Source organism: Cygnus atratus, chromosome 1, assembly GCF_013377495.2.
Source record: "Cygnus atratus isolate AKBS03 ecotype Queensland, Australia chromosome 1, CAtr_DNAZoo_HiC_assembly, whole genome shotgun sequence".
Taxonomy (NCBI): Eukaryota; Metazoa; Chordata; class Aves; order Anseriformes; family Anatidae; genus Cygnus; species Cygnus atratus.
Window position 1 is genome coordinate 58,747,722 of NC_066362.1, and position 22,470 is coordinate 58,770,191.

Genomic DNA, 22,470 nt, shown 5'->3' on the forward strand with positions numbered 1-22,470 from the left:
ACGTCCCTTCCAACCTCAGCCATTCTGTGATCTCGACCAGTGTGCTGTCTTGAGGAAAGCTGTCTGGCTGTTTTACTTGAAGTATTTGTTCCTGTATAATGAGGTTCTCTACTTACATGAAAATTAACTACAGTTTCAGCTTTCGCAGAGTGGGCATCTATTCTTCTGTTCTTGCATTAGTAATTGTAGATTCTTACAGCTTTTTACTATCTCTTTACGAGGAGGCAAATTGTTTTGCAGTCCTAGTTAGTATTCTACTTTATTCAAAAAACCCCACCAGACTTCCTGCCCCCCTCACCCCTTGTCAACAATCAGTGCTTCTTGTAGATTTGTAGACATTCGGTGAAGAGGTCTTTAGGTGTTTTTCCTGACTTAGCTGAGCACTGTCTTTTATGTGTTTATAAATTAAAATATTGCTCTTAAAGCAGTGATTATTCATGATTAATTTTTAAAATAAAGCCAATGCTTTTGTTGGAGTTACTTTACTGGAATTCTGTTAATTCAGCAAGAATGCTAAGGCAATGAGAAGAGTGGTGGAAAAAGCTGAGTATTTCCAACTAGTCTGAAGTGTTTATATTAAATCAATGAAAGTTCTTATCTGAGAAATGTTTGACCTTTTTTTTTTTTTTTCTTTTCCTTCCCACCAATATGTAGAGCTCACAAGGAAACACAATGAAGCAATTCATGGATATATTTTCCTTGCCAGAAATGACTCTCCTTTCTTGTGTAAATGAATATTTTCTGAAAAACAACATAGACTATGAGCCTGTTCATCTGTACAAAGACGTCAAGGTATTAACTTTGAAGACTTAGGTAAACCTATACATTTGTGCATCTTATCTGTGAGCACTTTGAAGACAACCTCCTGTGTTAGCTCCAGACATCAACTTTAGGTTTTGTATAGAGTAATTATTGCTATAAAACCAAAAAAACATAAGTAAAATGATGGTAGACCTTGGAAATAAACTGAATGTTTTAGCAATTTGTTTTAAATCTAGTATTTTATGGCAGTTGTTCTTTCTTCAGGTTTGTGGGGGGATAGGAGTAAAGTAAAGAAGCTCTCATATGGCAGTAAAGCTTCTTTTGCTTGCTATTGCAGGTCTCCTTTTCTTGCTGTCAGGAATTGTTAGAGTCTGTGGGGAATTCCATGGAGCTTTCAGTTGTACTGCCTCTGTATTTCTATTAGTATAAGATTGTTTTTTTGTCTCTTGCTTTTGGCATATCTCTTTTGCTTGTTTGCTTATGTTCCTACTCCAAAAAAAGTCTAGTAGTAATGACTGGAGTAATTTGACTCTCCCGGTTCCGCAGGATGTATCCTCCAGAGGAGTTAAAGTTGTGTTATGGTTACTTAAGAACAGAAGAGGTCACTCTCAAGTTGATGGTGTTTGTATGAGCTTTCCACCCAAAATCTTTTCATGGCCCCTTTTTCTGAGATATATTAAACCTGAGTAGCTAAGTGCACGCGATGGGCCTGAATATTGAACTCACTTACCCATGTAGATCAGATAGGCTTTAAGAAACTTTTGACCTCCTGCTAAGTTTCCCTTGTGCCTGTAGTTACATAGTCAGAAGGCTAGTGTTTTTGGCTTTTGCTGAAAGGTTTCTAAAAACGTCCATACATTTAACTGCTCAGTGTTACCAACATTTTTGAAGCCCCATAAGTGGCATTTCTGAAAGAATTTGTAGCATTTATGACCTTAAACCGTGTGTAAGTGCCACTGTGGCAGTATCGGTATCCTAAACTGAGAGCTGCCAAATGCCCTCAGAGTGCCTTACGGCTCCTTTGCTTAAGGATTTAGCTTCTTTTTTCTGTTTGTATTTTTTTTTTTTTAATAACCAGGGCATTTGGGGGTGATAATCTAAAATCTGACTTGTGTCTCCCCCTCCCCCCCCCGTGCCCAAGGAAAGGAATGTGTTCTGCTCCAAAGGTCATTAGAAACCTGTGATGACTCGGCTTCTGCAGTGGGATTTCGCCCAACTTTACCCTTTTGAGCTCTCTTTCACAGTTGTTACAGCTCCTGGTTTGTACTTTCCTGAAAGTATGAAGTTATTTTCTTGGAGAACAAGTTTACTCCTTGTCTAGTGGCGGTGCGCACATAATGATTAATGCATGGCATTTCTGTAAAGTTGAAAATATAATGAAGAGAAAGCAGTTGTTATAAAAGCAAATTACTGATACACAGTGAGCATGATTTTTATATTTGGAAAGATCTCTCAGTTCTTCAGTGCTCTGTTGCTTTCCTGACAGGATTCAATCAGGGATGTCCACATCAAAGGAATAATGTATAGAGCAATTGAAGCAGATATTGGTAAGTACTAATGAGATCATCTGTCAAAGCTTTGTGTAATGATCTTTCTGGCTTCCTTATTTAATATCACTAATTCTAAATTTTAAATCTTGGAAGAGGTATTTCCACTTGCATAGGTTGCCTCTGTTAAGTATAACATCTGAACCGTTGGTTGAACACAGAAAAACATTCTATTGAAAAACTTTAAATTAATACTTTATCTTCACCAATCCTCACAGAGAAATACATCTGCTATGCTGAACAAACTCGTGCAGTGTTAGCAAAGCTGGCTGATCATGGCAAGAAGATGTTTCTTATCACAAACAGTCCCAGCAGTTTTGTGTAAGTGAACAGTTGTTTGTTGTTCAACTATACATATGTAAAGGATGGGGAGGATGAGGTGGTTGAATGTAATTCATTACATTACACAGATAATAGCATTTCTATTAGGCTTTGGTGTTAATAACCCTTTGTCCTTTTTAGGGACAAAGGCATGAAGTTCATAGTCGGCAAGGACTGGAGGGATCTCTTTGATGTGGTCATTGTACAGGCTGATAAGCCAAACTTTTTCAATGATAAGCGAAGGTGGGTATTTAGTCAGTAAGGACTGATTCAAGCAGCTTATTCCATATAAGGCTGTAGAGCATGTTAATGAAATATTTTGATTTGGGTGCAACGTAAAATTAAATCGTAATGACCTTAAATAGGATTTAATTAAATACAAAATGCAGAAACACCCAGTTCTGAAGGACAAATATTACCATTTCTTACCTGAGAAGGTTGCAATAGTTAATACAGGCCTACGGGACTGAGTTAGGGTCATAGAGGTTGTTTTAAATACCTTTTTAACATCCCTTACTGGAAATCTTTTACATTACTTGTAGTTTTGTTTAGTCACATGTAATATTTAAAGGGCAGACTGGCTGACAGGCTGTAGTATTTGGACTACTTGTTCAGTTAAGTAAATATATTTGCAATGCATATGTACTACTTTTGCACTTGAAAAATACCTCTTCCTTTATGTGTACTTAAGACTTTGAAAGTGAGATTAAAGTGGGAATTTTTTCCTCTTTGCTTCATTTTCAATTTAATTTCAAAAAAAACTTTGCTGTCCTTCCAGCCCCCAGTCCTGTGCCGCCTCCTTCAGTTGTTCAGTTGTACAAAGTGAGGTATTGGGCAAGATTTTAAATATTTTTTTATTCCTTTTTTGGGATCACTTCTTAATGGCAGACCATTGTCGCTGTTTTCTGCCTTCTGTCTGTGGAGGCTGGTTCCCTGCCTTAGTTCTCAACGGTTGTTCTCAAACTGTTATAGTTTTTATCAGTATACTGCGTAGATAGATTGCATTTACCTGGCTAAAGCTGAAGTTTTGGAGCTTTACCTTTTCTCTCACAAAGTATTTAGATGCTATAAGGCACATTTTCCTTTAGAAAGATGAATATTTTCACTTTTTTCACTTTTGAAATATTCTGTCAGTTTTTACAGCAGCGTAACAATTGTGTGTAATTCTGTTCTAGACCATTTCGGAAGGTGAATGAAAGGGGAGTGTTGCTTTGGGACAAAATTCACAAATTGCAGAAAGGCCAGATCTACAAACAGGTACCCTTTAAATAACTTTCTACACTTTCAGTTCAGATTTAATACCCATTCCCTACAGTCTTAAATTTCTTTAGCTATCATAAAGGCTTCTGAAAACAAGGTATTTTTTAAGAGTTATTTTAATTTCTGTAGTTCAAATTAATTGCTGGTATTATATGTCTGCAGTTTACTTGCCTCTTAAAGTGGCAAGTGAAAAGTTATAGTATTACTGTTATAAAAGTTATAATATTACTGAAATTACACATTGGCACTTATATATTCGTAATATATAAACTGAGAGCAAGATTCTTGATAGAAAAATATATTTAGGTGTGTACTGAATACCTTTTTCCTGCCTGTGATTGTGCAAGCTGCATACTGCTACAATGTACGTGTCATTTCTGCAGGGTAACTTATATGAATTTCTGAAGCTTACTGGCTGGAGGGGCTCTAAGGTTCTCTACTTTGGTGATCACATCTACAGTGACTTGGCAGTAAGTAGTTTGCTTTCATGAAACGAGATAAAATACGAGACTTTTTGTTGGATTCCCTCTCTTCTTCAATACAATTATTCAGTATAATGCTCTTCCATTTGAGATTTCTGAATACAGCAAAATTCCAGTTGATAGTTGCTTTTCCTGCATTGAAGACAATTGGTGCCATAAAAGGCTGACCCTGTTTTCCACCTGCCTTGCAGCATTTAACTTGTTTACACCCTGAGCCCAGGGATGTGAGTTTGCATTCCTGATCCAGATACCGATTGTGCCAGATGTAGCAGAAAGTAAACACGGATATCCAAACGTACAGGATGTAGCTGATTTGGATGACATTTGCTACTAAGTGTAATACGAGCTGAATGAACTTCTGTTTTGAATGGCAGGAGGCAATCTTTCTGTCACTACTAGTAAACTGACTTTCTTCCTGAGATTTTGCTGGGGTTTGCAGCCCCCCTGTCCATGTGTTTTCATATTACCTTACAAGCAAATGTGCTGTTCACTCTTACTTCAGAATAAGTTACCATCACTTAACTCTTCTGTAATTCCTTGTGTATTAATTCCTTTACACGACTGATTGTCAGTCATGCTGCTGTATTGTGGTTCAGCAGTGGATGTTAATATTTTTGCCCAACATGCTTTTAAAAAGAAAAGTAAGCCTGGGTGCTACGTAGGGCTGAGGACCAAGTGAAGAAGGAGGAAGCTCTACTCTTTGCCACAATGGAGGGAAGAACACAGGTAGCAGCTGCCTCGTCTTGTACTTGTCAGGAGAAGCTTGAATAGCTGGAGGTCCTGATAGGGCCTTCTGTCAACTGTGAGTGTATGGGTAGACACCACGAACCCAACGCAATTTCCTCCATATGCTTCTGACAGCAGCAAAGATCTCATCTATAATATCTTCCTCTTGGAAAATGTGGGATTTGGAGCTTACTCTAAAATTAAAATCTGTTGCATGTTGGCACAATTAAGTCCCGCTGTTTAATATGTCTGCTTATGCAGAAGAAGCAATTTAAATTAGTACACTTTGGGAGTAAAGAATGGTCAAATTATTCAATTCCTTTAAGTAGTTCTTTTTAAGACTAATACTTGCATTCTTTTTAATACTTTTTGGTAAATAGGATTTGACCCTGAAGCATGGCTGGCGCACTGGTGCAATTATTCCAGAGTTACGATCAGAGATTAAAATCATGAACACAGAGAAGTACATTCAAACCATGACCTGGCTACAGACTCTGACAGGATTACTGGAACACATGCAGGTTTGTTCTGTGTATGTGTAATCGGTTCTGTATAGCTGAAGGGATCCGGCTAAGTTTCTAAATGCTTGATGTTGCAAGTGGTTTCTGTCTCACTGAAGCCCCCAGTTTAACTGCAAATAAATGCTTTAATTATTTGCAATGATTAGTTTTCTCAAAATTTTGACCCCTTCCTCCACTGGTCATGCTGTGTTGATTCCCGCTTTCAGTTGGTTAAGGTATGTGAATGATTGTTGTATAATGATCGCTGAAGCATTCCTCATCTCCTGTTAGCTGATAAGAGTTTATTAATGGGAAGGTTCATTTATGAAGGCATCCTTAATTATCTGTCATCTACACTTTACGTTCCAGGTTCACCGTGATCCTGATTCACAGATGATTTTAGAAGAATGGAAGAAGGAAAGAAAGGAAATGAGGTAAGAAATGGAAGTTGGGCTATTTGCAATATTCTTCATGGTAGCCAAGTGTTCAATGTGATGTGTTTCACAGGTTTCTGCAGAATTTCTCTCCATTCTTGATTTATATTCTCTGGTAGCTACTGACTTTCTGGAATATTGCTTTACATAGCAAATTTTACCTGTTTCTTCTTCAGCTCTTCTCCCCTCTGACCTTTGTGCATATGAGCCCCTATTCCCCTTCTTTAGAACAGATAGTAGTTTTCTGCATGAAAGAGTAATGTCAGGTCATAGAATCATAGAATATCCCGAGTTGGAAGGGACCCACTAGGATCATTGAGTCCAACTCCTGGCACCACACAGGTCTACCCAAAAATTCAGAGCATGTGACCAAGTGCACAGTCCAAACCCTTCTTAAACTCTGACAGGCTCGGTGCAGTGACTACTTCCCTGGGGCGCCTGTTCCACTGTGTGACCACCCTCTCGGTGAAGAACCTCTTCCTGATGTCTTGCCTGAACCTCATGTGCTGCAGCTTGACACCATTCCCTCGGGTCCTATCACTGGTGACTAAGGAGAATAGATCGGTGCCTGCCCCTTCACTCCCCCTCGTGAGGAAGCTGCAGACCGCGATGAGGTCTCCCCTCAGCCTCCTCTTTTCCAGGATGAACGGGCCAAGTGATCGCAGCTGCTCCTCATACGTCTTCCCCTCTAGGCCCTTCACCATCTTTGTAGCCCTCCTCTGGACACTCTCCAACAGTTTCATGTCCTTTTTGTACTGTGATGCCCAGAACTGCACACAGTACTTGAGGTGAGGCTGCACCAGCGCAGAGCAGAGCGGGACAGTCCCTTCCCGTGATCGACTAGCAATGCTGTGCTTGATGCACCCCAGGGTACGGCTGGCCCTCCTGGCTGCCAGGGCACACTGCTGGCTCATATTCAGCTTGCTGTCAACCACAACCCCCACCCACATCCCTCTCTGTGGGGCTGCTCTCCAGCATCTCATCGCCCAGCCTGTATGTATAGCCAGGGTTGCCCCGTCCCAGGTGCAGGATCCGGCACTTGCTTTTGTTAAACTTCATGCGGTTGGTGATCGCCCAGCTCTCCAATCTGTCCAGATCTCTCTGCAAGGCCTTTCCACCCTCAACAGAGTCAACAACTCCTCCAGGTTTAGTGTCATCAGCAAATTTGCTCAAAACACCTTCTATTCCTACATCCCAAATCATTTATAAAAACATTGAAGAGGACTAGCCCTAAAATGGAACCTTGGGGGACCCCACTAGTGACTATCAGTCAGCCTGATGCGGCCCCATTTACCACAACCCTTTGAGCCCTGCTCATCAGCCAATTGCTCACCCACTGTATGATGTTTTTGTTTGGCTGTATGCTGAACATTTTGTCCAGTAGGATCCTATGGGAAACTGTGTCAAAAGCTTTACTGAAATCCAAAAAGATCACATCAGCTGGTTTCCCTTGATCGACTAGATGGGTGATCTTATCATAAAAGGAAATCAAGTTAGTCAAATAGGACCTACCCCTCGTGAACCCATGTTGGCTGGGACCAATGACTGCATTGTCCCCCAGGTGTGCTTCAATAACTTCAAGGATAATCTTCTCCATAATTTTACCAGGCACTGACGTGAGACTGACAGGCCTGTAATTGCCAGGGTCTTCTTTCTTGCCCTTTTTGAAAATTGGTACGACATTTGCCAGCTTCCAGTCTACTAGGACCTCTCCAGATTCCCAAGACCATTGAAAAATAATTGAGAGAGGTCCAGCAATGATGTCAGCCAACTCTCTAAGCATCCTGGGATGAATCCCATCTGGACCCATGGACTTCTATGGATCCAGGTGGAGCAGTAAATCCCGCACACGTTCAGGGTCGGTTGGGAGTTTGTCATTCTTACCATCGCGGTCCTCCAGCTCAGGGCACCCAGGGTCCCGAAGCCCATCATCAGCGTTGAAGATGGAGGCAAAGAAGGCATTAAACGTCTCTGCTTTGCCAATGTCCTTGTCTGTGAGGTGACCTTCCCCATCAAGTAGAGGACCTATGTTTTCTTTGGTCTTCCTTCTTCTGTTCACATACTTGAAAAAAACCATACTTGAAAAAAACCTCCCACAGACATGGCCAGCTTCAACTCTAATTGGGCTTTGGCTGCATGAATTTTCTCCCTACAAACGCAAACAGCATCCCTGTATTCCTTCCTCATCGCCTGACCCTCCTTCCAGCAGCCGTACACTTTCTTTTTCTGCCTAAGCTCCAGCAGATGATCCCTGGTCAGCCAGGCCGGACTTCTGCCCCACCTGCCTGACTTCCGATATTTTGGAATCGCCTGATCCTGTGCTTTTAGGAGGCAGTGCTTAAAGACTGACCAGCACTGATAGACATCAGTGCCTTCAAAAGCAGTTTCCCAGGGGACCTTGCTAACTAGTTCTCTGAGCAGCCTGAAGTCTCCTTTCCCCATATCCAGGGCTGAAGTTTTGGTGGCAGTTTTCCTTCTGTCACCAAAAATTTTAAACTCAACCGCTTCATGGTCACTATGACCAAGACGGCTGCTAATTACCACATCCGCCACAAGACCCTCTCTGTACTCCAGTAACAGATCTAGGAGGGCACCTTTCCTAGTTGGCTCCCTTAGCACCTGCACCAAGAAGATATCATCGAGGTGCTTTAGGAACCTCCTGGACTTGCCTGTGTCAGCCGTGTGGTGATCCCAGTTGACGTCTGGCAAGTTGAAGTCCCCCATAAGGACAAGGGCAGCTGATCTCGAGGTATCTCTTAGTTCCTCAAAGAATAATTCTTCGGTGTCATCATCCTGTCCGGGTGGTCTGTAATAGACTCCCACAACGACATCCTCTTTATTTGTTCGTCCCTTAATCCTTACCCAGAGGCTCTCAACTTTGCCATCGCCAACGTCAAGTTTCACCCAGTCCAGCCCCTCCTTCACGTACATTGCCACCCCCCACCTCGCCTACCCTGCCTGTCCCTCCTGAGGAGCCTGTAACCATCTATTGCGACACACCAGCCACAGGACTCATCCCACCAGGTTTTGCTTATGCCGATGATGTCGTAGCTGTGGGACTGGGCCAAGACTTCTGGCTCATCCATTTTATCCCTCATACTGCGTGCATTTGTGTAGAAGCACTTCAAGTGTGCCTCACTGCACACAGCACCTTGTGGAGCAGATTGGAGGACCTCACTAGCACACAGTCCCTCTGATTCTAGTGCGCCATCCCTTAGCTTATCACCAGCAGGCCTGGTTTTATGCCTTCCCGCCTTCGACTCTAGTTTAAAGCCCTATCTATCAGCCCTGCTAACTCCTGGGCAAAAATCCTTTTTTGAGAGAGGCGCATCCCATCTGGTGCCAGCAGCCCCGGTGTCGCGTAGACCTTCCCGTGATCAACAAACCCAAAGTTCTTCCGGTTGCACCAGTCTCGAAGCCACGTGTTAGTAAGATGAGTCTGCTTGTCGACATTGATCCCTCCTATCGGAAGGACAGAGGCAAACACAACCTGTGCCCCTGATCCTTTAACCAGTTGCCCTAAAGTCCCTTTTGATCGCTCTTGGACTTGTCCTTGCTACTTCGTCATTACCAGCCTGAAAAACCAGTAGCAGGTAGTAGTTGGTGGGCTGTACCAGGTGAGTGACTTTCCTGGCAATGTCTCTTACCCAAGCCCCAGGGAGGCAGCAGACTGCCCTGTGGGTTGGGTCCGGATGGCATATCGGGCCCTCTGTCCGTTTCAGAAGGGAGTCCCCCATGACGATAACCCTTCTTTCTTGACAGAAGATGTAGCGATGCGAGGGGTAGATTGCCTTGAAATCTAGGCAAATACTAGATCAAATACTCTTCTTTCTCGTGTGGGTTCTCCAGTCCCTCTGCTACGTTCAGCTGTCATCATTGCTATTGATTACACAGCTTAACTTCTGCACGATTTGAAAATGTATTTCTGTATGAAGGGAATACCACTAAGTCAGTTCTTCAGTTCTCTCTTTTTTTTTTTTTTTGGGTGATTTGTTCAGATTACATACAATGTATTTTGGAATATACAGAAATGGGGCTCTGTGCTACACTGGATTTAGTAATGGTCTCATCACAAAGACAGGCAATAGGGCTAAAGCTCCTAAAAACGTGCTAGCATGAGGGAGCAGTCCCTAAATACAGAGTGTGTGAAGTGCACTGTTGGTGAGGACAACAACTGAGCTAACAGCAGCCTTCCACAGAAATGTGGAAGTAAATGAAATAGGAGTAATGCTTTGCAGTGACTGATCAATAACAGAGGTTAATTCCAAGATATGTTTAAGTATTTTGTGTACATTAAGCTAAATCTTTTTTTTTTTTTTTTAAGTCTTTTATCTCTGGGACCAATGGATATCATTAGGATTTAGATAAACACAAAAGTCTTCTCTAAAAATCTCTAAAGTGAAAGCTTGAGATGTCATGTTTCTGAAGTAAGGAGCATCTTACCACTGTTTTAGTGGGAGAAGTATAATGCTCTTCTTTTCACTACTGTGATGACTAGATCTGGGCTACGTATATGCAAGAAGTGGAAAAACTTTATATGGTGCACTTAAGTGTTTTGAAGTGAAATGGTGAGAGAATAACACACAGCACAGATTATAGGAGCTGCTTGCTTCAAGTTCTGGAAACTAGCTGATAAAGAGATGTGTGCGAGTACGTTCCATTCATTCTCTTTGTTTTCTTTTTTTTGGGGGACAGGGAAATGAACAGGAATTTCTTCAATGCACAGTTTGGAAGCTTATTCAGAACGGATGAGAATCCCACGTACTTCCTAAGACGTCTGTCTAGATTTGCAGATATCTACATGGCATCGCTGAGTTGTCTCTTGAACTATGAGCCTGACTACACATTTTATCCAAGAAGGACTCCTTTGCAGCACGAACTTCCTGGCTGGTCAGATCAGCTGTGCACTGGTACATTCAGAATACCCTTCCTACAAGAGACGGTTCAGATCAAATAAGCACTTGCCTTATTATCTCTAAAATGGGCAAATACACCCTTTTTTTTGAATATGGATGCATTTTATTTAACTCACTTAAATCTGTTACCTTGATTTAGATGTAATTCATACTTGTTCTCAATAAGCATAGCACCTATTTTCTCCTCTACTGCTCAGAGATGTGAAACCTCTTCTTACACATAGAGGATATAATGGACTGCCAAAATAGCAGAGGGCTGGGGGAGAGGACAAATTTGAGGGGGAAAGGCTGGTGATGTTCTGGGATGGTTGCTTTTGTTTGTTCATTGGAAACTTTGATCTGCAGCCTTGTGGCTTGCAAAGAAATAGCTGTGCTGTCCTTTCTGGCTGTGATCAGAACTGTAGCTAGAGCCTGTCATGGCTTGGCACTGAAAAGCTTAAATCCAGTGTTAGTCATTCAGTGATACGCTGTTACTAACCAGTTTATGGTGAGACTGAGAGGGATATGGCATAAGCAGTAACTTCCTGTTGCCGTAGCTAGAGCATTATCTGCAACTGAACTAACTGGTGTAATGCTTGGGTGCATCTCTGGAGCATTGCAATGGCTACAGTACAGGCATGCTCAGGCTGGTGGGCTTCTTTTCTTGCCTGTACATCATTTTCTGTTCTTGTACTGTCTGTGCTTGGCTGTAGGTGGACCTGAACCTAAACCTGACAGTGACAGGAAGCTTGGAGTGCTTCAGCTTCCTTGTGCTGACTTTGACACCTTTCCTTTTAAGATTCCAAACTGTTTAAATACCTGCTCTCTGATAATAAAGCCATTGCAACAGGTCTCACAGTGTGCATTTCAAAGTGGAGGCAGAATTCCATCAGGCTTTAGATTGATCCTAAATGCTGCTTTTAAAACTTACAAGTGACTTACAGTGCGGCACGCAGTGCAGTTTTGAAGTTCCCTTGGAGATGAGGTACTTGATGTAGCCTTCAGTAATGGACTTCTGCATTCAAAAGTAAACACGCACAATGGGCACATGAATTTGGGGGGGAGGAGGGAGAGGAGACGTGAGCAGATGAAAAACAGTTTTCTGATGACATTTTTTTTAGCTCAAGCCCCCAGAGCTGGATTGGGGGTGATGGACAATTTGCATCAAGCAAAACAACTTTAACCGTGCAGGTGAGAAGTCTTATAGGATTACTAAAATTGCAAGAAAGGCACGAACACAAGCTTTGCGTAGCATATATGTTCCAAAGATTTGAGCTGAAAAATGTCTATTTTGCACAAGGAAAACATCTGTTGATGTATTTCCTCGAACAGGCACTTTATAGAACTGATATGTAGTTGTTTTTAAATCAGGATGCTTTCTTGTCTCTGCATCCAAAGGAAAGTTATTATTTTTGAACTGGTGCTTCCTGCTCCAGCCATTTTAGAAGGCATAATGACTAACGGTTTTCAAAATTTAGTTATAAAGGGTTCTGTTCTTAAAAACGTATAATTGACAAAATACATAGCATTTGGTATCGTTCATTTCATTATGGGATATCACTTGGTTCATACCGTGATAGTCAGGTAAACAAACTTTTGGTGACCAAAAGTTTTCTTGTTTGTTTTTTAACTTGTCTTATATGCAAGAATCTGTACTGAATTCCAGATGCAGTATCTCTCATGTTTTTAAAAGCATGTTTGCAAAGTAAAGAATGTATTTTAATCTAGCCTGCACAATTTCATATGCAGTTTTCCTGTATGCTTGAAATCAGTCTGAAGTCCTGAGAGGTGCTTATGGATTTTACGTTCATGGTTTTCTTGTGCTCCTATTTGAAACTTGACATGCCATACTCCTAAAGTGAGTGCTTGTGTGTGTGTGTGTGTGTGTGTGTGTGTGTGTGTGGTGTGTTTAAACAGAAGAGTATACCTGAAATGAGTAAGTTCATCTGACAGTCCTGTTGTTTTGGTGGAAGAAGGTAGTTTGGCTTTATGAGGAGAGTTGGTGGTGGAGCTGTGCAAGAAACATTTAGCATAACTCGACGATGCAGGCTGTTCTGTCAGCTGAAATTTGGGGATGGAAATGTCCCCAATTTGCCTTCATTTTTTTATCTTCATGCTCAGCTGGAACTGAACTTGGTGTTACATATACGTAGCACCTTTCATGCTCTAGAGATCTCAATGCACTGCTTAAAATAAAACAAAACCCACTGTACATTCTTCATGTCACTACCAGCAATTAAGAGTGTTGTTCTTCAGTTCTGCATTGCTGCATTTGCTAATGTTTTGGTTATAGCTCTTGTGTTTCCTATTTGAAAGCTGGCTAGGAGTCAGTTTGTTTGTCTAATTTTCCTGTGTTAACCAGGAACAGTCTGATTGGGTTGGATGATATTACCCACATACTGCCCATTTTGTTTCAAGATGATTTTTCCTCCCTCTCAACTTACAAACCCATCAAACTTCTGTACAAAGCTATGTGACAGCACGCAGCTCAAGTAGAATCTTGTTTATGTTGCATGACTTCTTGAAACAACGTTGCATGAAAAAAAATAATTATGGAAATGTTACGTTCTTTTAAAAATACATATAATATGAATTTAAGTGAGAATTTTAAAATGCATTATTTATTTTTCAGTGCTAGAATATTATTCTTTTAAAAATGTATTGTGTTTTTGTAATTATTTCAAAGAACTCGAGCTGCATACCTTGGTGCTCTCTGCATAACTTATTTTAACCTTATGTTACTGACTTCCAAGAGATTTTTGAGCACGGTGAAAGGGCAATGTCTGTTTATGTTCATTTTGGAAGTGTTCGTTTGAACACCAAAGTAAGAAGAAATTTTTTTTCTGTTCTGTAAAAACTGAGAGGAGAATAGTCTGTCAGTAAAAGAAGAGTTTAATGAACTATGGAAACTTTTTTTGTTTTTGTGATTAGAAAATATTTAATGATTATTACAAAAATAAATGCTTGGACTCTGTCTTCTGGTCCCTATGAGCGTTAATTTTTTGGGTGACGTGGGAGAAGGAAAGAACAGGAATTGTACTGTTGCAAAACTGTGGGGAAAGCTCCCCCAAACGTGTGTATGTAAGGGTGCGTGTTCCTTCTAAAATTTTGCTTTACCGTCTCTAGAAAAAATCAAGAAGGAATGTGTCGGGGCATGAAGAGGAGTTAGGGAAATGACTTCCGTCTGTGGCTTTCATTCAGTCATATTTACACCTTAGATTCCCTTGGCTGTCCTTGATAGTTGCATTGTCAACCCTGGGTTGGCCTGTATAGCTTGCTCTGATATGAGGCGTCCTGGGGATGTTCTCAGAGGCAATGGATGCTTTCCTGCAGGGCCATCTTCTCTCCCTCCCCCCCATGCAGAAAACACCAGGAGGTATGTTTTAGCTGAACATTGCTGCTGCCAGCAATAAAATCTTTCTCGTCTTGCCGTTTTGTGGTTTCTAGCAATCAAAGTAGGGTCTGATCGACATTTAATAGTAAGGTGCAGATAGCTGCTATTGCTGTGCATTGGTTGAAAGGCAACATTAATGTGCTTTGCACAAATGTGGTATGTGAAGAAACAGATAGCTTCTGCTCCTTCCAGACCTGAAAATCTGAATGCGGTCATGAAATGGCAAGGTATGTTCATCTTCAGTATCTACTTTTTCACAAAAATGGCTCAAGTAGAAATTGGTTACTATTTTAATACCCTCATATACCCTATACTTCTTGCTAAAGCTGATACACTTAATATTTCTCTTTGTATAGTGATATGAGATATAAACAAAACCCAGGAAAGCTGGAGAAAAGACAAAAGCTAGAGCAGGCAAGTGGGACAGACAGGAAGCTTGCATTTCCTACTCTGAAATCCTTATAAGCAAGGATGCTAATAAAAACATCCCCTCAGTTTAAAAAGACAGGTTTCATACATGTTCTGTTTTATGCTAGGTGGATGTATTTACAACCAAGCCAAAACAAAGGCACAGAGCTGGAGTAATAGCAAATTCAGGATATTTGCCAAGTTAGCAGCCCTATGTGCTTGAGGCCATTTGACTAAATGGCTGTACAGCAGAAGATTTTGACTTGAAGATTTTGATTGTGTACAGAAGAATGAAAGTAGTGAAATAGGAAGCTAGTGAAAGTTTTACACTTGTCATAGAGAAGTGTCTCTGGGTGGTTTAAGAATCGAGACTCACTTTTGCATTTAGCACTCATAGTTGATATTTCTAAGACAGAGGTAACACTTCTGAGGTTGGTAACTTTGCAAACCCTACAGACTGCATGTTAAACAAGGCTGTACTGTTTGTTTTGGTTTTTAATTTATAGTGAGATTTTATTCCCTGAAAGCTCTAGGTGCTGTTTTTTTTTCACAGTGAATGCAAATAGAAGTGTGTTTTACAATTGACTAACGCCAAATTCCATCTTTAGTTCTGATCATGCGGACCACTCATCACAAGCTGCTGGTCATCTGAATCCTGTAGAAGAGAAGGAAAAAGAAAATCAGAGTTGAACATCGTGCAACAAATGAACTTCCCTTTTTGGCAGTTTGTCCACACAGATGGCAGTTTGCACCTGCTACTTTTGCACCAAACAAGTCTCTTTACTGCATGCAGAAAGGTTTACTGTGTTCTCTAAACTCTCTGTGTATATGGGAGTCTTGCCGAATTGGACCATTGAGGCTATCTCTACATTCTGGTCTTACTCAGACTTTCCTTCCCTTGTTTCCCACCCCCTTCCTGCTGCATTTCACACTCTGTCAAAGACTGCTAGCATGCAACTCAGCTGCGTTTACGGCAAAGAGAAGGAAAGACAAAAGGCTTTTTAAAGTTTGTGTAGATGCATCACTGGCATCTAGGAGCATTTGAAGTCCAACTTAATTCAGCTCTCTTTGAAGGTAGGTCGCAGCCTCATGAGTCATTACTTGAGATGGAGCTGTAGACCATAGCCTCATTTTTGCTTCAAGTGGGCCAACACCATTTCTAGCTGGGCTGAGATAAGAAAGCCAGGATCCTGAATGGTATTTCCCCCCCACTTTTTTCTTTTTTTCCTTCCCAAGCGGATATTTTCACTTTATTAAGTCATTTCTTCTTATCATGATCTTAGTTACGTGTCTCAAATCAAAATGTACACTTACTGAGAAAAGATCATACGTAGGTTCTGGTGGAGTCAGTGCAGAAGAACTTTCGTAGGAGGGGTTGGTGATATTTGAAGGCTGGGACTTGTCCAGTGATGTTCTGTCAGTGTCATCTTTTGACTACATAAAATCACACAAACCTGCTTAAAATCCACCCTTCTCATTCCATGCATTAAGTGGGGCACTTAGGTTTCCCCACTGACTAGCACAGTGTTGTGAATGAACTTGCTTTATCATCTAAATCTGTGCCTCTAGGCATGAACTCTGTTCTGGGTGACTGTAATATCTGGGATCACTTAGCTCTGATACCTTTTTCCTCCCTTCTTTTTAAGCCATTCTCCAAGGAATGGGAGAAGTAGTACTGCACTGGCATTGTGCCTACCATGAAAGGGACATGGCTCTCATTACTACCACATAGAACTACAAGCATTTCCCCTGGGTTATGGCTCCCATTTTGTTTCTAGAAGACAACTCATTATGCAGAAGCTAGAATAGGAGGAGGTTTCTGGTTCCTTCCAGGTAGACTTTCTTTTGGATGGATTCTGGTGTATGTTGTAACACTATCATCCTTCTCTTCTCTGAGTAGCTTGGCTGTTGGTGCCTGGTTTTCATTGTCATGATACTATGTGAGGCTAGGTTAGTTGAGTGAAAGCAGGCATGAGAGTTCATCAGTATAAAAATTTGTACTTCTCAATCCTGATAAGCCCTTCAATTTGCTTGTCTTTAAATCCAGCCTTTTTTCTACCAAATGTTTTATGGTTCTGAGGGTTGAAACTATTAGCAGTGTCATGGAGGGGAAGGGAAGAGACTAGAACAAGTTCACTTGTTCAAGTGGTTGAAAGTTATCTGCTTCCCTGAAGCTGACCTTTATGGTGAAGCAAAGAGTTCTGCTCTGGTGCTGTTCAAATGTAAGCTTTTGGCCAGTCCTTGGTGTTGGAAGTGTCAGTGAGAGCTGGAGCCCTGGTAGGACACCCCAGAGGGGTGCAGCAGGCAAAAGTGAGCTAGTGCCCAAGGCAGATGTGTAAGCCTTCCCCACCTTCTCCATGTGTTAGTCTGAACAGTTCAAGCATGAGTGAAAAAAACGTGATCTAGAATGCATCTGGCTTAATGAAGCACAAGGAGAAATTGGAGTCCGTGACTCTGGAAAGTGTGGTGGGTGTTGGGAAGTGCTGGCTCCCTGCTTTGCACTCCTTTCTGCCTCTTACCTTGAAGTGCTGAAAGCCTGTGTTTTTCCTTCTGAATCTGAGGTACGAGTATCCAATAAAGGCCATGACTCCAATAACCAGACATATGCCAAAGAAGATCCCTGTTCCGGTAGTGGCATGGAGAGGAACCTGGAAGCACAGAAAGAGGGTGAGCTATGGGGTGGTCACCTTCCAGCACCCAGCACATGCAGCATCTCCTTGAGCTACACCTTAGTTCACAAACTGCTTTTGCAGTAGTTTCCTGGCACGTAATTCCCTGAGACAGTTTAATATGGCCTTCTGATAATAATTGCAAACTAGCTCTTCTTAGGTATTCTACACTGGACATTGGCTCCCATGCAGCTTCATCTTGTTTATGCTTTTGAACATACAGGGCATGTCTAAGTCATCTTTTTCCAGTCACGGTTTTCAAAGTAGCCACAGAAACTCAAACCACACTGGCCTGCAGAGAAGTGGGTACCAAAGTCCCTTAGGTGGCTTTCAAAACTTGTAGTGTAAACCCTAAAGGTCTCTTTATGAGTTCAGGCTCATTCTCCACTGCTTTGTGTGGGCAGATAGACAACCCTCTGAGCTATGCTTACCAGGGCTCAAATCAACCTGCTCCGAGATGCTCACTGCCTTTAACTTGAGATCGTTCTTCAGTCAAGCACGTGAAGTGCCAATTCAAGCAGCTCTTTGCATGTTCCAGGATAGACTCTATGTTCCTACATAACTTCTTAATAAATACGTAGGTGAAGAGCTGAAGGAAATTCACGTGTCCTCTGGATTTAGTCTAAATGGGAAAAATGCCTCCACACTAGGGCTTTGGTTTGCCTTCTGCAGCTCTGTGGCCTGATGTAGCCTGGTGTTACGAAGGGGACTGGCAGAGCTGGTGTGATGATAATTTTGCCTGAGAGATCGCAGGGCACTTGGAATGTGATCTCCCCGGAGTATGGTGCTCTTTGCTGGCAATCCTGGAAGGGAAGAGGGGTCTCCAGTGGAGAAGAGATTCATAGGTAGTTACTCTGGCTTTTCCAAGTGATACCTTAGCTCTGTGTCCCCCTGCTTAGAAAATTGATTACTAAACTTACCCTGTCAAAAAGTAATCACGTTATTGTCCTAACGTGTTGTACTGGGTCTGGCTGGGATGTTAACTTTCCCTGCAGCAGCCCATACAGTGCTGTGCTCTCCACTTGTAGCTGGAATAGCACTGGTATCACACCAGTGTTGTGTCTGCTGCTGAGCAATGCTGGCACAGCATCAGGACTCTCTCTAACCCTTCCAGAGTCAGCAGGCAGAGGGTGGGCAAAAAGTGAGAAAGGAACATCACCAGAGCAGGTGACCTAAACCAACCAAAGGGATATTCCATACCAGATGATGTCACACTCAGCAATAAAAGGTGGAAAAAGGAAGAAGAGGGGAGGGGTGGGCTCTCGTTGTGAAAATGTCTGTCCTCCCGAACAACGGCTACATGCGTGAGGCCCTGCTTCAAGAATGTGGTCAAGCATCGCTCTTTGTGGGAAGTAGAGAGTAATTTCTTTCCTCTGCACTTTCACACAGCCTTTAATTTTTTTTCTTCCCTTTACCCCCTCCTTTTCCCCATTCCCTTTTTTCCCTTTAGTTAAATTGTTTAATTAATATAAAATCTTTCCTTAATAATTATTTTTACCTTTAAGTAAATTATCTCAACCCATGAGTTGTTCTTTCCTTTACTTCTTCCCCTCCTCTTCTGAGGAGGGGAAGTGAGAGGGCGGTTGTGGTGGAGTTCAGCTGCCTAGCACAGTAAAACCACCACACTGATACAACCTCTTCATTTATTTTTTAAAAAACAAAGTAATTTATATGGTGTAGCTGGACAGATAAATATTCAAAAACCTTTAGTTGCCCTCTAGTGCCCTCACTTCCCTAGTCCTGCTGGCCACACTGGGTCTGATCCAAGCCAGGATGCTGTTGGCCTTCTCAGCCACCTGAGCACGCTGCTGGCTCATGTTCAGCCGACTATCAACCACTACTCCCAGGTCCTTCTCGCCCAGGCAGCTTTCCAGCCACTCAGCTCCCAGCCTGTAGCGCTGCTTGGGGCTGTTGTGCAGCGGCAGAGGAGCCCCTCCAGCCACCGGTCCCGCAGCGTCTCGCCCAGGCGCAGGGAGCGCAGCCCCTCCACAGCACGATTCCTGATTTTCTCTAAACAACCCGAGATTTCTCCTGCACGTTCCCACTGTCTCTGGCCAATTTCCACCTTCCCAGGTGAGAAGTTGTTCCTCAGTTTCTTCTTGTGTCCTTATCAATGGGGGAACGCCAAAAGCAAAGTAACTTTCCAAGACTCGTTTTGGAGAATTAGAAAGCAGGTATTCTTTATTAACAGCGCTGGGTAGGTGGGGGATAATTCCAGGACATCCCTGGCTCCCAGGGGCAGTTCCCAGGCCGCAGGCCGACCTCCTGGCCTGGACCCCAGCCTGGCAGACATCGCTCCTGTCAGCGTGGAGCAGCCATCTCACGTCAGCAGTTTCTCACAACAGCCAGGTGACCTCTGTCAGTGCTGCCATCAGGGGCACCCCGAGACCCTTGTGATGCCGCCACAGAGTCACTGTCACCCTACGGCGTCACAAAAGGTGGCTGGCCATAAGTGCCCTGAGCGTCGCGCCTGCGTCCAGTCCGGCTCTTGGTACTCGAGTGCTCGAGGTCCCATTGCTGGAAGGCGAGAGGCGGAGGTGTTGCAGGAAGCACACGCGAAGCCCTTTTTGTTGCGCACGATCCATCCAAGTCCTTCGGTAATGTTATCAAATACTTATACATATATGTACCTCATCTGTCCTAAGTGTACTCTTGTGAAGCATAACCTATCATCAGCATATTTGCCATTCTAATAGCAATGTTTGTAATCCATACGAAGAATATTTACTGCTACAGTACTATAGACAACTTGGTTGAACCTAGAAAGCTAATGTATATTTGCTGATAGAATATTTTCTTCCTGGTTCTATCTGTAGTAGTCCTGCTGGTGGCACGCGACGCGTCGAGGTCCAGCCAGCGACACGAGAGAAGGCATCGAGGTCCTGCCGGTGACCAGTAAGGGAGGTGCTGAGGACCGCAGGCTGCTGCTAAGCGCCTGGCACCAGGGCAGCCTCCCACAGCGGACGACCATCTCCACGCCGGGGCGGCTGCAGGCACCATGAACCGGCCACAGCAGGGGCAGCCAGAAGAGGCCCCCGGGGACGAGACGTGCCCCATCTGCCTGGGCCGGATGTCCAGCCCAGCTTGCATCAACCCCTGCAGGCACTCCTTCTGCCTGGAGTGCATCCATGTCTGGGCCGCCGAAAGGGTCAGCTGCCCAATGTGCCGCGGGCTCATCATAGCCATCGTGCGCCTGGTGCCGCCTGCCCAGCGCGACGCCTCGTCCCGCCGGCCCCGCAGAAGATTGGAGCGCAATGTGGGGCTGGGGCGGCGGCAGCAGCGGCAGAGGAGCCCCTCCAGCTATCGGTCCCGCAGCGTCTCGCCCAGGCGCAGGGAGCGCAGCCCCCCCATGGCACGACAACTTGCCCGAAGCTTTTCATGGCACTCGGGGCACTCGGGGCGCGGACTGCCACGGTCCCCGGAGGATGACAACCTCGGGGACTTACTCTGGCTGCGAAGGGTCCAGCTGGAAGAACCGGGGTCTGGTGACCACGCGGGCCGGCAGGCCAGGCCCCAAGACTGAGCAGGGCCTCACCTGGGGACGGGCTGGGGGTGGCAGCCACAATTACCCCAGTATTAAATTGACTTTTCCACCCTGCAAAGCCTCTGCCTGCACTTATTTATTCCTGCATCGGTCAGCAGGGGGGGGCTGAACGCAGCCCTCTCCCGCTGCCTGCTGCCTGCGCTGCAAATTGTTTTGGGGATGTCTGCTCTTGATGGGGAACGGCTGCGGGCGGCCGGTCCCCAAGGGAGACTTGGGGATGAGAAGTCATTTGGGGGATGAGAAGTCATCATGGGAATGGGAAACTGTTGGGAACGGGAGCAGCCACACAGGTGACCTGGCCCAACTGGGGAAAAGGCTGACAGCAAAAGTCTCCTAAAAGCCTGGCAGCGGACAATGCCTGCCAGCTCTGGAACCGGGCCTGGCAACGCAGAGCATCCTTGGAAGGCGCTGCTGGCCTCCTGCAAGTGCCGCCTAAGGGTACCTAAGAACCAGAGACCTCCTGAAGACAGCACCACCAAGGGCAAAGGCAAGGAACTGTAAGAGCAACGGACGGTCTGAGAAGGATGGATTGCTCTGGGAAGGCTGCCATTCTCAGAGACTAGGAAGCATTGGTGTCTATCAGTGCTATGTAATGGAATGGACACAAAACAATTATTCTAATAATATGCCAAGGCACATTTGCATATATTCCACCTTCTGTGCTTTTTTCCTCATTACAAGCACATTTATTTAGAAAAATGTTCTTTATCTCTGAATCCAGGACGTTTGCAAAATTATTTCTTTCAAAACCTAGAGTTCATCTCTTTGTGGTCTTATTTACACAAATTCATGTTGGGTTGCACACTGGACAGCATTTGTAGCACTTAAAAAATTAGAGATTCACATGAATGGAGTGCTTTTCCTTCAGATTGTTTATTGATAGAACAGGAAGGACACATCACCTAGTAGAGAGTTTTCCAGCATTTTTCAGTACAGGCCCATTTTCAGTTGAGTGTAATTTTGTCATAATTTAAACATAGCTTTACTATGAAGAAATTACAGATCAGGTGTGTGCCTTAGGCTGAGGATTATGTTCTTTTGTTTTGAAAAGGTAAAATGCTTCAGTTGTTTCTGACAAGGCTTGTGAAAACTCACTTCTTTGAGTAACCATCCACATCGGTCTTAGAACTTGATGCATCTCTAGGCATATCCTCCACCTTTCGTACAAGTCTCCATAGGTACATGGCTATCTTACAAGCCTGGGGGACAGAGGCTAGGTGTATTAGGCAGCCTCACAATAGAGGCTCTAGCTACTTGTAAAATAAAGAAATCCTACATTTTCCATAAAGTTTGCATCTATGCTGAAAAGGACTTGCTCTGCAATTGCTGCAGATCATGCTTGTACCAAGCACAGGCATCCGTATTTAAAGAAAACAGACCTTCTGTCAACTTCTCAACTGTCATCCCTACTATGGGTTCCAAAGAACGTTGGGTGAGGCTCCTGACTTGAACAAAGAACAGCGCTGCAAGCCTAAAGACAGTTTGTGAGGATGTGTAGATTTGGCCAGGGAACATGGGAAAACATCAG

General features: G+C 43.5%; 1 protein-coding gene across 8 annotated transcripts in view; it reads left to right on the forward strand.

Moving 5' to 3' along the window:
* NT5DC3 (5'-nucleotidase domain containing 3) overlaps positions 1-22,470 on the forward strand; it is a 46,391-nt gene that overhangs the window by 15,678 nt on the left and 8,243 nt on the right. For 3 of the 8 annotated variants that reach the window (XM_050708226.1, XM_050708227.1, XM_050708225.1), the window contains exons 6-15: positions 655-792; positions 2,249-2,309; positions 2,528-2,630; positions 2,772-2,873; positions 3,806-3,887; positions 4,274-4,360; positions 5,479-5,619; positions 5,968-6,032; positions 10,728-10,942; positions 12,049-12,118. In XM_050708226.1, coding sequence (XP_050564183.1) covers positions 655-792; positions 2,249-2,309; positions 2,528-2,630; positions 2,772-2,873; positions 3,806-3,887; positions 4,274-4,360; positions 5,479-5,619; positions 5,968-6,032; positions 10,728-10,942; positions 12,049-12,110 — 1,056 coding nt within the window. In that variant the 3' untranslated portion in view covers positions 12,111-12,118. Of the gene's footprint in view, positions 1-654; positions 793-2,248; positions 2,310-2,527; positions 2,631-2,771; positions 2,874-3,805; positions 3,888-4,273; positions 4,361-5,478; positions 5,620-5,967; positions 6,033-10,727; positions 13,902-15,337; positions 15,439-20,214; positions 20,978-22,470 lie in introns of those variants that run through there. The other 5 variants (XM_035564200.2, XM_050708228.1, XM_035564191.2 and 2 more) reach the window with 5 other exon arrangements.